General features: G+C 62.8%; 1 protein-coding gene across 10 annotated transcripts; it reads left to right on the top strand.

Moving 5' to 3' along the window:
* Positions 1-113: 113 nt before the first annotated feature.
* Positions 114-16373, top strand: KCNAB2 (potassium voltage-gated channel subfamily A regulatory beta subunit 2). 10 transcript variants are annotated; one of them, XM_057418285.1, is made up of 17 exons: positions 114-186; positions 4969-5087; positions 5368-5409; positions 11936-11979; positions 12437-12474; positions 12582-12661; positions 13039-13083; positions 13184-13228; positions 13300-13343; positions 13457-13543; positions 13819-13863; positions 14549-14634; positions 14822-14942; positions 15093-15187; positions 15330-15450; positions 15537-15625; positions 16003-16373. In XM_057418285.1, the coding sequence occupies exons 2-17, from the start codon at positions 5011-5013 to the stop codon at positions 16090-16092; spliced, it is 1149 nt and encodes a 382-aa protein (XP_057274268.1). In that variant the 5' UTR covers positions 114-186; positions 4969-5010; the 3' UTR covers positions 16093-16373. The 10 variants fall into 10 exon arrangements, with proteins under 10 accessions (XP_057274268.1, XP_057274285.1, XP_057274276.1 ...); XM_057418276.1 differs by lacking the exon at positions 114-186 and adding an exon at positions 1819-2223; XM_057418302.1 differs by lacking the exon at positions 5368-5409.
* The last annotated feature ends 1322 nt before the right edge of the window (positions 16374-17695 follow it).

Raw genomic sequence — 17695 nt, forward strand, 5'->3', positions numbered from 1 at the left:
CCTTCCTCCGGTGTGCACCGAAGAGGAGCACCAGCGGTGTGATGGCGGAGCGGCGCGGAGCTCAGCGGCGGCGGCGGCGGAACGGCGGCGGCAGCGCAGGCGGAGCGTCGGGAGGGGCGGGGCGGGGCGGGGCGTGCCCCCCACGAGGGCGCCGCGGCGGAGCGGTGGGAGCGGCGGAGCGGGCAGGTGGGGCCGGGCCCGGGCGGGACGGGACGGGACGGGAGGGGAGCGGGAGGACGGCGGGGATGGGGCCGGGGGCGAGGGCGGCGGCGGGGGCGGGGATGCCGGAACCGGGCGTGGCCGCGGCCTGCGCTGAGCCGGGAGAGGCGGGCGGGAGCCCCGGCAACGCGACGAGGCGGCGGGAGAGCGCGAACGGGGGAGCCCGCGGCATCGCGGCCCCGGGACATGGTCGGGAGCGGTTCGCTTATGGCGGGGTCCGAGCGGCCGCGTTTGCTGCAGGAGTTATTGGCTTCACTCCAGCGGTCGTTGGAAAGGGGAGACCCCACTGCCGCCCCCATTGACCCACAGATCCCCCGCAGCGCCCGCATTCCTTGCCCTCCACGGCCCACCCGCTGCCACGGCACCCATCAAGCTGTCCTTCAACCAGCCCCAATACTCAGGGGCTTTGGCTCATGATCCCCCCCTCCAGCCTGTAATTAGGGGTGGTTCCCATGTAGTGGGGAGTCCTGTCAGCCCCATACCCAATTAACCGGACACCAGGCTGTCGTAGCTAACACAGGCATCCTGGAAGCGCTGGGCCTTCATCCCAGTGAGAATCTCCTGGCAGAAGAGCAGAGCTATGCTCCGCACCACTGGGAATTCAGACCCCATCCCAATAGGCTTTGCAGGGGCAGGGCACCCAGCAAGCCTTCCAGAAACCACAGGTTCCTTCCAAAGCATCACTGGGAATGTTGTGAGTGCCAGATCCGTGCCTGTAGATACGCATGTTGTATATATGCAGTGATTTTCGGGCTGGCTGATGAGAGATGCCTCTGCTTGTAGCTGCTAATGGAAGATGTGATTGAGCCTCTTCTCTTATTAGTTGTAATTATTAATTGTAACGAGGAGGGCAGAGGGGCTGGACGTTGCTTCCCCACTCTTGGTGCTCTCATCTTGGAGTGAGAGCGGAATGACTTGGTGCCGGCTTCCACCATCACTGGGATGCAATGCTGATGCCAGAGAGTGCTCTCCCATTGGGACAGGGTTATGGCCTCCTGCCACCATTGAGCTGCTGCAGCATGGAAAGCGGGAAACCTACTGGGATCACCCACATGGGCAGTGCCAAGCAGGTCCCAGTCATTGCCAGCATGGTTCAGAGCAGGCAGCATGCCTGCTGGCCCCATCACTGGCAGGGTGCTGCTGTGAAGCTGAGCAGGACTCAGCTCATGGCAAGGGACTGGGTTTTCCTAATTCCTAAATGATAAAGCACTTCTGCGCCTTCCCAAAGCTGACCCCTTTTTACTGCCTTGGCCTCTGTTTTTTGTGCCACCACCACACTGCGGGATCCCAGTGCCATGCTACTGCCGGGGACCGGCGTGCTCCCATCACCAGAGTGCCTCCAAACCAGGCGCTCCAGGGCGGTTTTTTTGCCCAAGGTGGCTAGAAAGCAAAAGCCACAGAGAAGCTGTGATTGGCACAAGCAGAGGGTGGCCAGCAGCATGTAGTGCCCGGGCTGGAAGGCAGCATTGCCCATGGGCATCCCTGTTTGCGTTCATAAGACAAACACCCAGTAATGTATATATAGCATGGAAACATCCTGCCTCAGGCTCCCTATGGGAGACGAGCCTCTCACCAGCACTGCGCAGGGTCAGCCAGCAGCGGGTGGCAGCCACTCACTGCCCACGCGTGGTGCTGCCGGTGCCGGGCTGCGGCGCCGACACGGTTAAGGCACCGGTAGGATCCGGGAGCCGGGCTGCACGCCACCGGCAGCCAAACTTGCCGAGTCAGGATGTGAGAGCAGCAGGAACGGCTCTGCAGCATCCCTGGGTGCTGCCGCATCCCGAGGTGCGGAGGGCTCGGTTTTCCCCTCCTGCACCGGATGCCTCTTCCCAGGGACAGCGCGGGAATGGGGTAGGAGCCGCCATCCGCCGTGCTTGCCCCCGGCTGCCGCAGCTGCTCTGCACCGGTCCCGCTTCCCAAACCCGCAGAGCCGCCAGCTCCGCTTTTATCCCATTGTTGGTTTTGCCTCCTGACCGCGCATCTCCATCCGAGCACCGGAGCCAGGTACGTGCGGTGCCGCGGCGGGGGCTCGGCCGCGCCTGGCCGGCAGCCATGGACACAGCGGGCTCCTGCCCACCGGCGCGCTGGGGAAGGGGCAGGCGCTGGCGGGTGCCGCACGTCGGGGACCCTGCTGGACCCCGTCACGTTGGTGCTGGTGGTACGTGACGGCCATGCAGGACGAACCCGCCCGCCGTGTCGTGAGTGCTTTTGGGCTGTGTCATCCACCCGGGAGCCTGCGCTCCGGCACACACAGCACCATCGCGGGCGACCTCACGTGTCGCAGCTCAATCCCCGGCGGGGGCTGAGCCTTGTCCTGATGCCCGGTTCTAAACACACCTGAGCCCACCGGGCACGGGCAGAGCCAGGCATGAGGAGGGGAGGGAAAAGGCTGCTCTGCAGCAGAGGCTTCCCCGGGCAGAGGGAAGGGGCAGGGCTGCTGCGCTGCGGATCCTGCGGCGCCGGTGCTGCGGACAGGGGGCTGGGAACACCGGGGGGGTTCATGGCACCAAGCAGTGCAGGGCACGGTAACTGCCAAAGTCACCTTTCCCGCGGCTTGGGGGGGGGGGGGGGGGGGGGGGGGGGGGGATGTGCTGAGGCTGCTGGTTGGAAACCCGGTGAAATAGGGATGGAAATGCAGGGATGGGTACCCAGAGCGGGGTGATGCTCGGCGCCGTCCTCACCTGAGCAGCGGGGAAGGACACCGGGGTACCCAGGGCAGGGGTCCCGCTGCTCCCTGGTGCCTCACCCGCAGGGGCTCATCAGAGCTTCATCCCTGTGTTCAGTTTAATTCCATGGGCAGTTTGACCTCCTCTCGCTCTGACAGCAGCATGTTTGGGATGCTACCCAGGCAGAAATCCCCCCTGTGTCTCAGCACCCACACTTGCACCCCATCGTGCTGCTGGGGATAGGGATGGAGCCCAGGCTCTTGGGGTACCCTCCACCCGTGTCCCACAGAAGAAAACACTTTTCTTCCCTCTCCATCACCCCACGGAAACTCCTGTGACTGCGGACTCGCAGCTGAGTTTTGCTGTGAGGAAACTGAAGGTGGAGAAGTGGTACTTGAGGAAGCACCAAACTGCTGGCACAAAGGGGTGCTCTGGCTCCTCAGGGTGCTGAGCCCTGCCTGGTGTGCCGATAGTCCCGTGGTGCTTCCCAGCAAAGTTCCTCCAATGCACCCCAGACTTGCCAGACAGAGCACTCGGGCCCCCCAGCATTACCCCGAGTTAACGGATGTGAAGCACTGATCCTGCTGAAAACTGGGGAGAGCTGAGCCCATGGCAGTGCTGAGCCCATGGCAAAGCTGAGCCCATGGCAGAGCAGAGCCCGTGGTAGAGCCAAACCCATGGCAGTGCCAGGCCCATGGCCGAGCTGAGCCCACGGCAAAGCTGAGCCCGTGGCAGAGCTGAGCCCACAGCAGAGCAGAGCCCATGGCCAAGCTCATGCCACTCACATCCCCCGTATGCACTCCCTGAGCCAGTCCCGAGCCACACAAGAAGTTGCAGTCAGTTTGCGGCAGGGCAAGGAAGGAAGCAGCTGGGCTGCACCCTGTGCCTGGGGCATGGGGGGTCCCCCAGCCCGCTCCGGCTTCACTGCACTGCCACTGCCAAAGTGACCCTGCATGGACCTGCGGGGCTTGCAGGAGCGCGCAGGCAGTGCCAGGGCTGGCAGCGGCGCTGTTGGAGGCAGGGACACCGGCACCCGTGAAGGTGACACTTGCAGCAGCCAGGAGGAGCCGGGAGGTTGCAGTGGCTCTGGGGGCTCGGCAGGGTCGCAGCGGGCAGCGCAGGGGAGCAGAGAGAGCCCCGGCTCCCCCGAGCCTGCCCGGTCCCCATCCCGTGCCTGCGGCCAAAGGGAGGAGGGAGCCGGGGCCGGGGCCGGGGCTGCGGTGGGCGGGCGGGTGGCTCCGCGGGGACGGGCTCGGCTGCCGCAGCTGCTGCCATTGGGCCGCGTGGGCTGCAGGGGCTGCGCCGGGCTGCAGGCACGCCGGGCAGGGATGCGGGATGCGGGAGGGATGCGGGATTCGGGCATGCCCTGCTGGGATGCGGGCAGGATGTGATATGCAGGCACGCAGTGCTGGGATGCGGGAGGGATGCAGGATACAGGCATGCCCGGCTGGGATGCGGGAAGGATGCAGGATGCTGGCACTCTGTGCCAGGATGCAGGATGTGGGAGAGATACAGGATGCAGGCATGCTGTGCCAGGATGCAGGCAGGATGCGTGCCAGGACATGAGCATGCTGTGCTGTGCCATGCTCCCGCTCTGTCCAGCTGGGGAAGGAGCTGGAGGTCTCTCAGTCTCCCCAGAAAGCTGCTGGTGACCTGAGGTGTAAAGCTGAGCCTGAAGGAAGGTGTCTTAAATTGAACATTTTGCCCCATTTCTGCAGGGAACAGTTGTGGATTTCTGGGATACGGGAAACTGCAGATGGTGTTGAAGGATGGAGAATGGGAGCAGGAACACAGCTCCCGAGGGAGTCATGCGGGATTATCCTGGGCATGGCAATGGGAATAGGAAGGGTCAGGGTCCCTGCACTAAGCTCCCCCTGCACTAAGCCCCCTGTCCCTCAGGGCTCCTGCCTAGGATGGGTTTGGGATCGGTGGGCGTCTGGAGCAAGCAGGGCTGCCCTACCCTGCCTGCCGCTACCCGCACCGGGTGCCCATCCGGCCCCGATCTTCTGCAACAGGAAGCGCTGTCATGCGCGTGCCCCAAAAACCCCCATTTCTTCCTCATTTTCTCTTTCCCCTGTGGCAGGGGTGAGGCAGCGAGCGGCTCCGGGGAGCCCAGGCTGGCTCCATGTATCCCGAATCCACCACTGACTCCCCGGCGCGACTCTCGCTGCGGCAGACGGGCTCCCCAGGCATGATTTACAGGTAAGGATATGGGGCGGCGCTGGGGACCCAAACCCGGGGCCACGGCACCCCAAAACCACCTTGTGCCAAAACCTCCTGGACTGCAAAGCCCCACATGGCAGCAGCGGTGGGTCTGGGTGCCATGGGACGAGCGGGTGCTTTCGGGGAGCGTGCCAGTGCCCACTGCATGGATGCAGCATGGGTGGGTGCCACCAACCCTTCCCGCGGCCGCTCGGTCCCGCTCCACCTCTCTAACGGGGTTTGTGGCATCTTTCTTCTTTCTCCCCTTTGCTGTCGGAAGCGCGAGGTACGGGAGCCCCAAGCGCCAGCTCCAGTTCTACAGGTAACCCGGCCCCTTTCCCTCCCTAACATGCCCCCCCGGTAAGCAGACATGACCAAAACCCTGCCTGTGCCCAGGGCACTGCTGGCACAGGGTGGGTATCACCAGCATCACCAGCACACAGTGGGCATCACCGCGTCTTTGCCCGTTCCTGGGTTTGGCACTGCGACCTGGGGACTCTTGTGTGTGTCTGGGTGGGTTGGAGCTGCCCTCACCAGCTCCCCAGGCCATGGAGCACGGCTGGAGGGCTACCGGGGGTCAGCTGCCATAGGGATGTGGGGCTCGGATCAGCTCTGGAGCATCCTGCACCAATGCTGCTCCTGGAAGAGCCTGCTGGCTTTTCCCAAGGGCAGCTCCAGGAACCTGGCCAGCTGGTCCGCTGCTCCTTCCATTAAGAGGAGCATCATTAAGCGGTACCCAGCAACACTTTCCTGCCCTCTCCACCCTTTTACCGTCTGAAGCGAAGGCGAAACTTCTCCCTGCGCGCTGTGCCAGCAGCAGCCTCAGTGTTGCTGGGGCTGCAGCAGCCCCAGGACCAGCCCAATGCTGGACCCAGCCTAGCTATAACAGAGCAGGGGATGGGGGGCTGCCCCCCAAGGTTGCTGCAGCCTCCCTGCTCCATCTCCTCATGTGGCAACAGGAGAGGCTGGCCCGCACCCGGGTGCCTTGGTGGCACCGCGAGGGCGCCTGTCCCAGCACTGCCAAGCCACTGGTGTGTTGTGGCTGCTGTGAACCAGCACTGAACCACTGCGCCGTGGGGACCAAGGAGGGACGGGCTCCGCCGCGCAATGACCCGTCCATCCCCGCCACCCCAGGTGCCGGTGGTGCCGGACCTGTCACCATGGGGCGAGGGTCGGCTGCGGGCGGAGGCGGCGATGCCAATGTCGAGAGAGCAGCGGCACGGCTCCGGCTTTTAGCGAAGAGGCCATGAATAATTTAGCTCCCCTTCGAAGGGAAGAAAATCCCCTAATAGGGCTAATGGAGCGCGGCGAGAAAGCTGGGCTCAGGGGGGACCGGTGTAGCCGCCAATTGCTTTGGACTCTGAGCGCTGACACTCCCCTAATGCAAAACCTCCCGGCTCTTAAAGCTGCCCGGGGCTGCCCACAGCGGTGCTGTTGGTGAGCAGCAGCCCTGGTGTGTGGGTGAGTCAGGGCTGGTGGCACGGGGATGGGCACTGCCTGTGCGGGCAGCAGGGAGGGTGCTCTGCACGGGCGATGTGTTGGCTTGGGGAGGTTTGGGGGCTTGGGGTCTCTTTGGTTTTAGGCAGGCTGTTGAGTGCCGATAGATTCCCAGCTTGGTTAGAGCCTCTCCGAGCAGCTTCCCTGTGCATCCACTTGTTGTGCCCCGGGTGCGCGCTAATGGTTCCCTGTTATGGCTCAGAGCTTGTGTCCTGTTCCCATCCCTGCTCCTTTCCTGCTTGGGCTGTGGCAGCTCCTGCTTCTTGTCCCTCAGGCAGTGCCAGGATTTCTCCTAATGAACGTGGATGAACCTGCTCCCTCCGCGCTCTCTCCATCACCCCACAACGGCTCAGACGAAAACCAGAGGGGTGTCGAAATGAGGCAGATCCTGCCCCATTCCTCAAAGCAGCCCAGACCAAACCTGGCTCTGCTCTCTGCAGCCATTTCATGGAAGCTCTAGAGCAGCCGTGCAGCCGGCGCAGCCCTTTCCTGCCCGCTGTCAAGGAAAGGGATCCCACTGGAGCCGGATGCTGCACCCATGCTCAGCAGGAGCCACCGGTGCTGCCCCAGTTCAGACCAGCAGCCGCAGAGAAGGGCTGGTGCTGGCAGTGCCAGCTCTGGGCTCAGCTTTGTGGCACAGCAGGAAGAGGTGGTCAGGGTTCTGCTTGGCTTTGCTGCAGGAGACGAGTCCTTTTCCCCTCTCTTCCCCACATTCCAAGCCCTGGCTGTGGAGCAGCAGCGTTGGTGTTGCAGGAGCTGCCCAGGGGTTTGGTCTCCCCTTGCCTTTTGTCTTCTTGGGTTTCTTCTCTCACGGTCACACCTCAATGGCAGAGAGAGCTTTGCTTTCAGCTCCTGCTGCTGTGAACCTGAGCTTCACAGGGAAACAAAACACCACCGGTGGGAGCCCGGCTGGGGCCTGATGCCGGCGCAGCTCCGGCTCCAAGCGCTCCCCGCTCCCAGCCGCTGCTTCAGCGCCAGCGCCGCAGCTTTGGCTCCGGTCCCCACTCCTCTCAGACGCTGACTGCGAGGGAAATCGATGCTGGTGAGATCCCAGCCAGAGCGGCGGCGAGCACCTCGGGTGCGAGGAGCCCACTCTGCGGCAGCCTATTTTCGGCAGCCCGCACCGGCTGGGAGGTCGCTGCCGCGGCTGTGGGGAAGGTGCTGGATGGTGGCACAAGTTGCGGCATTGTGCCGCAGGCATGGCAGCCATTGGCGAGCCACAGCCCCTCTGCGGGTGCCCTCCTTCCATAGGAGCCCCTTTTCCATCATGACCTCTCCCGCCTGCTGGGATTCAGTGCCAGATTCTCACCAGATTCTCACCCCACCTCTACCAGTTCCCAATTGCAACCCAACTGGTGTGACTGGGAGGCTGCGCAACCAGGGCACATAGCAGGCTGCAGCAGCTCACCAGGCTGGCACAGCCATGGTGGGCACCCACTGCAGCCCCAGCTGCCCATCACCGCGTCATTCCTTGCCATGCTGCCATGCTCTTCCTTTGCGCTTCGGCTTCCTACCAAGGCTTTACTCTGCTGAAGCACCTGGCTTTGTAAGGGTCCCTGCGCCGCAGCTCCGGCATCATGGCGCGGGCAAGGCTTCGCCCCAAGCATCACTGGACCCCGGCGTTGCAGCGGGCGCTCTCCCAGCTCTCTCCATAGCATCACCGAGCGGTCGGCAGCGTGCCCGGCACACGGAGCCCGCGCCACGGCAGCGGGATGCTGTCCATGACGTACAGCGAGAGCCTGCGCAGCGTGGCCGGCCGGCACCCCCCGGAGTGGGGGCTGCCCCCGGCGCCCCGGCCGGCCGATGGGCTGGAGCTGCGGCGGCTGCGGGACGTGCGGGCAGCGGCACGGGCCAAGACGCTGGAGGAGTTCCTGCGGATGCATGGGCTGTCCCTGGCCGACAGCACCGCGCGCGCCACCGGCATGAAGTACAGGTAGGGCAGCGCCGGGGCATGGGATGGAGTTTAGTGCTGGGCTTGCGTCCGGCTTCCATCAGTTTCCCAGTGCCGTGCTGAGACTGGGACGGGCGATGGCGTCGTGGCTGATCTTCATGGTGTGTGAGGGGGAGGCAGGTCAGCGCCGCCACCTCTTGCTTGCTCGATAAGCTTTCAGCTTCTCACTTGACATCCCCTTTTGCTGCTGGGAAGTTTGCAAGCGCAAAAGCCCCCCGCGCCTGTGAAGAGCAGGCAGGTGGAGCAAACAGCTCCAGAAATGCTCCACCAGCCTGAGGAGCACAAGGAGCAGTCCCTTGCGGAGCCGGCACGCCGTTCGTTTGCATGCGGGATCCGGGCGCAGCACGAGGTGTATCAGGGTTTCAGGTGACTTTGGTCCTTCTCATCACCGCTGGTGCAGGGAGGATGCACCGGGCAGCCAGGCACGTGGCTCCAATGAGAGCGCGTGGCTGTTGTGCCCAGCACACCTTATCCGCTCTCCCCATCGTAGATGGGGTGCAGGGATGGGTGCCCCCATTAGGTTTGGGCTGGGGACAGAAGCTGATTCCCCAGTGACAATGCAGGGGCCCTGTGGCTCTGCCATGCCGTGCTGTGCCGTGCCACGGGTCAGGTTCCCCTCTGCTCACAATGACAGAGGTAACATTTACACAGTGGCAAGAGCCCATCTAATATTCATGGGCTCGTTATTTATTGATGGGGAGAGGCTGGCACAGCACCCCCAAAGGTGCTCCTTCGGGCTGGTGCCCCTAAAATCTCTGTGGTTGCTCCTGCTGTGGGGAGCTGCTGATTGGTGCCAGGTCCCCCCGCAGCGGTGCCAGCGCTGGCACTGGTGGGATTACCCAGCTAAGGAGCTTTGCGGCAGAGGGAAGCGGAGGAGATTACAAGATTCCTCATTAGGTCAGGGCTGAACACACGTCGCTCCTTCAGCGGGAGCTGCTGGGCTGGGTTTTGCCTCAATCCTCTCCGCTGATGCTGGATGAAATCTGGGGGATGCGCTGCTGTGGCTGCACCCCCGGCGTGTGCGTGGGGGGGGGGGGAGCAACCGGTGCAGCTTCGGCAGACCCATGGGCTGTAACCCCAGCAGAGCCGCCGGCATCATCTCTGCCTGTGCTCTGGTGCGTTCGGCGCCGTGCAAGCGCTCCTGACGGCAGGTTGTGCTTCGGTCTCGCAGGAGCGTCGCTGTGGCCGGAGGGAACCCCCCCCCCTTCACCCCAAACCTCAGCCCCGCGCCGCGCCCCACACCATGCCCGCAGGGGGTGCCCGATGTGGCGCAGGGGGGGTGGCAACGGGGGGTACCCCCGCGGCGCTCCCCTTCCTGCATCCCCCCGTCCTCCGACCCCGTGGCGCTCCCCCGGTATTGAGGGCAGGAGGGCCGCCGGAGCCGCCCGGTGCCCGCAGCCCCCCGCCGTCACGTTGGCGGAGCGTCGGCGGGCGGGAGGAGCTCCCGCCTCACCCGGGGCGCCGGCTAAATTTAGGCATCTGTGGCGGCTGCCGGCCGGAGCAGCATGCAGGTCTCCTTTGTGTGCTCCGAGCACAGCATCAAGAGCCGGAGCGCCGAGGACCGCTTGAACAGGCAGAATGCCGGCAGCCCCAGCCTCGGCACCCGCGGCAAGTTCCGGGCCGTGGCCATGGTGGCCCGCAGCCTGGGGCAGCTCTCGGTGCAGAACGCTCCCTCCTCCAGCGAGTCCAGCGTCAAGCAGCCGGGGATGAAGTACCGGTAGGGCGCGGGCGCGGTGGGTTTGCCGCCTGCTCGACTGCTTCTGCTGCTCCTTAGGGGGATGCGCGGTGCTTGGGGGGGGATGTGGGGGGGGACGACCGGGTTGTGCCGCGCTCCCCTAATCCCCGGGTTGTGTTCTCTAGGTGCTAAAAGTGCTGACCGTGCGCCTCTCGCTTCCCTCGCTGTTCCCTCCTGTCCCCTCTCCGGCTCTGAGCCAGTGGCATGGAGGGGGCAGCCCTGAAACTGGGGTAGGATTAGGAGCATCCCAGTGCCTGCCGAGCCGGGAGAAGGGGGAGGGGGGGGGTCTGAGAGCCCTGGTGTGCGTTAATCCGTGGATGCTATGGCATCAGTACCACACTGCCGGAGACTTACCTCCCTGCAAAGCCTGGATCCGGGTCCGGGTCTGGAAGCGAAGGGCAGCTTGTGTGCGTTGTGCCTCCCCGGCCAGCATCCACTGGGTTAATGTGCTCCATGTCCCCAGTGCTGGAGCAGAGCACAGGGGAACTCCCCGCCACGGATCAGCCTCATGCCACGGTCCAGCTGCCCTGCTGCAGCCCAGATGTGACCGGCACAAGGCACAAAGTGCCTGGGAGGAAGGCAGCATCACCACCATCATCATCCACATCAGCAGTCTCCTCGCACGGGTGCTGGGGCGGGCAGGAACACCAAACCCCTGCGGCAGCAGCGCTGGGGCTATGTGCGCTGGTATCATCCAGGCTCAGTTCTCCTGCTCCATGGTCCTGTCCCCATCCCAGGGAGCACACCAAGGCCACCCTTTTGCAGGCAGGGGGTGACTGGCAGCTGCAGAGAACAGTGGCACGGGGGGGATGCTCCATGCCAAGGGATGGGATAGGAAAGTCTTGGCACAGTGCTGGAGGATGCTTGGCTCCCCCAAGATCTCTGTTGAGCAGCCGCTCAGCACTCTTGAGCAGGAAAGTGCCCATCAGCAGCCCAGGAGGACTCCGGCAACGCTGGAATGGCCGGGATGGGGCTGGTGCCATCCCCACCGTGATTCCCATCACGGGGACTTGCGCCACCAAAACACTAAAACCGACTCAGGGCTGGGGGGAGCTGCTGCACATCCAGATGTTGAGCAATAACGCGGCGGCGCGGATGGAAGCTGCCCTGACCCGCGGTTTGCCACCGTCGGGCCGGGTCTGCTGGGTACCCCGGTGCCGGTGGCGGTGGTGGCGGCGGTGGCGGTGCCTCCCCGGTTGCTATGCGACACCCGCGGGCGAGCTGCCGCGGCTCACCTACACTTTATTTATTTTAACGCTCGTTTCTGGAGTCTTTGTCATTCTTAGCGAGGAGCTGGTTCCCCAGCGCCGGGCGCAGGCGGCTGCCGGCCAGGCCCCCTTCCCAGGGCTGGGATTCAGGGATGCTCCACTTCGCCAGGACACCCGAGCATCCGAGCCCCGCACAAGCCCTGTTCTCCTTGCAGAGAACGGGCACGGCTCGGGACACATGTGGGATGCCCCAGGCATGATCATCTCCCCGGGTCCCATGGCATGCTCCCCCTGGTGTGGCTTATTAATCAGTTGTGGGGGGACCATCACTGTGGGACCATCTGAGGTGGGAATTGGGATGGGGACCAGGGACCATAACCTCGCAGCCCCACGCGGGTGCATGAGATGGCACTTTGGGGCTTTCTGGTGGTTTTCCTAATGGGTTTCTGCCTTCCAGGAACCTCGGGAAGTCTGGGCTGCGCGTGTCCTGCCTGGGCCTGGGTAAGTGCCAGGGATTGCCGCAGCCCCTCAGCATCCCCTAGGTCCCATGCTTGCTGCCGGCGCTGCTGTGCGGAGGGAAGGAAAGGGTTTTCCTCTGGCCCCGCGGCGGTCTTGAGAGGCGGCCCAGAACTTGTCAAGTTCTTTCCTCTTCTCCGCCTCTGACATGATGGGAAGTGACTGGGCGATGCTGGGAGCGCCGCGCTGCACGCGGCGGGGCCAACTGTAGTCACTGCACGCTGGGGCTGAGCCGCAGGAGCCAGGGTGGATGGATGGGGCTGGAGGCTGTGGCAGGCGGTGCTCACCATGCTCACCACATTCACTGTGCTCACCATGCTCACCACATTCACTGTGCTCACCATGCTCACCACATTCACTGTGCTCACCATGCTCACCACATTCACTGTGCTCACCATGCTCACCGTGCGGACCGCATTCACCCTGTCTCTCTCCTCCACAGGAACATGGGTGACATTTGGAGGGCAGATCACAGACGAGGTAAGGATTGTGCCCCTGCACCCCATCCCTTCCCAAGTGAAGCAGGGGGCATGGTGTGCACCGGTGCTCAGCATCCCTTCAGCTGATGCTCCTGCTCTCCCCCGCAGATGGCAGAGCAGCTGATGACTTTAGCCTATGACAACGGCATTAATCTCTTCGACACGGCAGAAGTCTACGCCGCCGGCAAGTAGGTACCGCGCTTTTGGTAGTGGCACTAAGAGCCTCACCCTGCACCCCGGCACCTCCAAACCGCGGCGGTGCTGGGTTTACCAACACCAAAGCGGCTGCCAGGATGGGGCTGAGTTTGGTCACAGGGGATGCTGGCTCCTGCGGTCCCACACTGCCTGTGCCATGTGGGTAGAGCCATGTGGGTATAGCCATGCACACTCCCGGTGCCACGGCTGCGCTCGGAGCGCGGTGGCCCGGAGCATCGCAGGGAGCCCACACACGTGCTTAAAAATAGCAGCTCACGTGTGGGGAGCAGCTCGGCTCCGGGTGCTGCAGCCGGAGGAGAAGCAGCGTCCCCGCAGCCACCGCATGCACTGACATCCCCTTCCCCTGCAGGGCCGAGGTGGTGCTGGGGAACATCATCAAGAAGAAAGGGTGGAGGTAAGGTGGACTTCATCCCTCTGTGGTCAAGCCATCGCTGTGGTGCCAATGGGCTGGGAAAGCTGGCGGAGCAGCCGGTGACTCTTCTCTCTCCCTGCAGACGGTCCAGCCTGGTCATCACCACCAAAATCTTCTGGGGAGGAAAGTAGGTAACGCACCCGCCCCGCGGCAACGGAGCCAGGGAGCGCTGGGCTCTCACCACCTTTCCTTTTGCAGGGCTGAGACGGAGAGGGGCCTGTCCCGAAAACACATCATAGAAGGTAGGGATGCTCACGGGCGCTGCTGGCCCCGGCGCCAGGCTGTGCGGCACTGGTTGCCCCAGCAGCCTATGGCACAGGGCGCGGTGTGCCTGATGGTCCCATCCGTGCCACAGGGCTGAAGGCATCCCTGGAGCGGCTGCAGTTGGAGTACGTGGACGTGGTGTTCGCCAACCGGCCCGACCCCAACACGCCAATGGAAGGTGGGTGCCGTGCCGCGGCGCCGCGCTGCTCCCCGCTGCCTTCCGTCGCCATCGCGGTTGGTTTGCGCCAGGCTTTTGTTTCAAGGGCATTTTCCCTTCCCGAGCAGAGTCCGCTCCTCCGCCGCCACGGTCAGCCTGATCTATGGTGAACCCTCTGCCACCCCAGCCCGGTGCCAGGGCAGCGATGGGGACGGGTTGGTGGCGCGGCACAGGCTGCTGCCCCCGGCCTGGCAGCGGCTGCCTCCACTCTGTCTAAATCTCTCTTTTATCACCAGGGGACCCATTTAGTTCCTCCAAGTCCAGGACTTTCATCGTAGAAGGTACTCCCTGCCCGCCGGCCGCTGCCTGCGTCCCAGCGGCACTTCCCGGGGCAGACCCCCCGTTCCTCTTGATTTCCATCCCTGTCCCCCAGCAAACCCCAGCATAAAACGCACAGGCAGCATCGGCACAACCAGAACACCCGCTGCCCTTCAGACCAACCCCAGGACAGAAGCAGAGCAGCTCCCAGCCTCCCCAGGGTCCTCGCCACGGGGCGCCCTTTGCCGCCGTGCCAGGACCGCGGCGGATCCCTCCTCGCCGGGTGGCTCTGAGCATGCCGGGTGCCCGCTCTCCCCGCCTTTGGCTGCAGGAGCGCGCCTTGGCTTGGCCCCAGCCCGCATGGCTCAGGGCCGGCTGCCCCCAGAGCCCCCCTTGCATGGGGTCCAGGTCTCCCTCTCGTGCCGTGGGTGATGCTTCAGGCGCCTGCACCGAGTCGGTGCTGGTATCCTGCGGGGCCAGTGCCGGGACCCTCCATGGTGGGAGAGCCCCAGCATCACCAGCGGCATGCCAGGGTCAGCTGTGGTCCCTGGCACATCCCGAGCGGCTGCTCCCTCAGTCCCTGTCCTGCTCCTTCAAAAGCATCCTCCGGATACAACCCAGCTCCCACCTCGGCATGGGGAGCGGGATGCTCACGTGTGCGGCATCCCCCTAACCCCCGCCTGCTGCTCTCCCCTTCCCTCCCGGCAGAGACGGTGCGAGCCATGACCCACGTCATCAACCAGGGGATGGCCATGTACTGGGGGACCTCGCGCTGGAGCTCCATGGAGATCATGGTAGGGGCCCCAGGGGCTCGGCGGCAGAGCAGCCCCGGTGATGCTGATGTAATTGGGCAGCAGCTGTCGGGAATCAGGCGCTTGCAGATGCGCTTAAGCCTTAATTCTCCTGCGGATGGCTGCTCGGGGCTCGGCCGGGGGGGCTGAGGAGCTCAATGGGGTGCTGAGGGTCCTGGCTCTCCGGCAGGAAGCATACTCGGTGGCCCGGCAGTTCAACCTGATCCCACCAATCTGCGAGCAGGCCGAGTACCACATGTTCCAGCGGGAGAAGGTGGAGGTGCAGCTGCCCGAGCTCTTCCATAAGATAGGTACCGCAGGGGGGGGTCCTGACCTAGCCCCCATGGTGCTCCCCAGAACCCAGGCTGGGGGGGGCAGAGCCCATCTCCATGGGGCCGACCAGTCCCCGTGCAGCAGTGCCTGGGGGTGGCAGCATCACCCTCACTCTGATCTGTCCTTAGGTGTCGGAGCCATGACCTGGTCCCCGCTGGCCTGCGGCATCGTGTCGGGGAAGTACGATGGGGGGATCCCCCCATATTCCCGCGCCTCACTGAAGGTGAGCCTGGGCCAGGGGTCACATCAGGACAGGCAGAGCCATGAGAGCGTAACCGACCACGACCCATGGAGTCTGGGGATGCTGCACCCGTGTGAGGGCTCGGTGCACCCCAACCCCACCATAACCCCGCTCCGCTCCCCAGGGATACCAGTGGCTGAAGGACAAGATCCTGAGCGAGGAGGGCCGGCGGCAGCAGGCGAAGCTGAAGGAGCTGCAGGCAATCGCCGAGCGCCTGGGCTGCACCCTGCCACAGCTCGCCATCGGTAAGGGGACAGGGGGACACAGGGACACGGGGGGACACCGGGGCCAGCCGGGCCCCGCTCAGGCTCTGCTCTCCCTCCTGCCCCAGCCTGGTGCCTGCGCAACGAGGGCGTCAGCTCCGTCCTGCTGGGAGCCTCCAACGCTGACCAGCTGATGGAGAACATCGGAGCAATACAGGTCAGTGCTCACCGCCAGCATGGACCACGGGGGGCTTTGCTCATGGGGCACAACGGGGCAGCGCTCCTGCTGCAGTGCTGCAATGCACGCTCCTGCAACGCGTGCGCCTGCAGCACTCGCTCCTGCAGCGCAATGCGCGGGGAAAAAGAGGCTGCAAACGTGGCTCCAAAGAGCACAGGGCTTGCTTCATCTGAAGCTGAGCGGAAGAGATGAGGCTTTGCTGGGCTGAGCTCAACCCAGGCTCCCTTAACTGGGTCGCTCATCCGGAGAGCTGGGGCTCGTAGCATCGAGGTCACGGGATGGAGGCGGTGAGCGCGGCTGCATCCTCCCGCCTGCTCCCACGGCACGATCCTGACTGCCATCATCGTCCCCGGCAGGTCCTTCCGAAGCTGTCGTCTTCCATTGTCCACGAGATCGATAGCATCCTGGGCAACAAACCCTACAGCAAGAAGGACTACCGCTCCTAAGCGCCCGCCGCGCAGCCCTCGCCGCCCCATCGCTTGCTTACGCTTTGTGGGAGCAAAGTGTTGAGCGTGGCTCGCGCCACGGGCCCACCACGCTGCCCCAGCCCATCGCACCGCTGCGCCCGGCGGGGCTCTGGCGCGGGGGCACAGGCGCTGGCGGGGCGCGCACCGGGGTCGGAGCCACCGCGGGGACCCGTTGCATGCGTCGCTGCCATCGGTGGTCGCGGCGGTGCGAGCGGGTGCTGTACGTCCGGATGAGGCCGACAACACGAAGCTGTTCCCCAGCTCTTCACGTGGTATATCCCATGGGAACACCTGCTCCTCCCGGGACAGGGGTCGGAGGGGGGATGATGGGTTCCCCCATGGGCATAGGCACCCGGTGAGCGAGCCAGGGTGCCCCGGTGAGCACAGGGCTGGGTGGGGAAGTGTGCGAGCATGTGGGTCCCCAGGCACATGTATACATGCAGGGACACGCATGCGTCTGCACAGTGTGTGCACAGGTACACGTGTGAAGGTGCAGCACCGCTGCGGTACCCGCAGCCGCATTCACACAGATGGATGTGCACACGTGGCTATGATTACACGTGTGTGCGCACTCAGAGGTGCAGTGATCTCTACCTACATCCCTATAGTTACACCAGTCTTTATACAGGCCTCTATGCCCATTCACACGTAGACATAGATGTATGCAAGGGTAGATGCACACATCTGTGGAAATCACATATATAACACATATACCAACATACAAATGCAGACGTGTCTTCATGTATATACAGACATATCGATCTCTACAGCTGTATGTATATATCCATATAGAGAGATGTGTACATATCCCTGTGAATATATTGATTTGTATGGATATATATGCACACAGATACCGAAATAACAGATAAATAAGGAAATGTGTGTATATACAGCTGCATGTGCACATACATCTATAGCAATAGCTAGATATGTACTATCTTCTTATTTCTACACCTCTATATAGAAACATGACTACATATACATGGACATAATCATATTTGTAATTTAGGGCTTATAGGGCTGGGTGTGTTGATATGCTTACCCTAAAGGTGTGCGTGTGCATGTATAGAAATACAGGGGGTTATGTGTACACACACACAAGTCAGACATTAAAACACGTGTTTGGGGGTCTGTGTCCACAGACACACACACACGCATGCACATCCCCCCCTTAGATGTGTTGCTTGCTCTGTATCTATACCTACAGCCCTTCATATATATAACTACATAGATGTTTGTATGCATATATAAACATATATATGCTCATACATATATGTATGAAGTTACAGGTACATATATCTGTATACACACATCTTGCACTGTATATGTGTGGCCACACTATACACCTTTACCTGTATTTATATCTACTCTTATGTATAAATATATAAAAATTGCAAATACAGATGTGTGTCTGTGCATATACACAGATCGATACACCTGTATATCCATACAGATATATCTACACGTGTATATATGTGCATATACACATATAATTTACAAAAATATGTGTATATATATACACAGATACAGTTATGTGTATGTACACCAATGTAAAGACAGGTTTATACATCCATAGCTACAT

The sequence above is a fragment of the Pezoporus wallicus genome, unplaced genomic scaffold, assembly GCF_028554395.1.
Source record: "Pezoporus wallicus isolate ANWC-B61680 ecotype Strahan unplaced genomic scaffold, APGP_CSIRO_Pwel_v1 contig_13766, whole genome shotgun sequence".
Classification (NCBI taxonomy): domain Eukaryota; kingdom Metazoa; phylum Chordata; class Aves; order Psittaciformes; family Psittacidae; genus Pezoporus; species Pezoporus wallicus.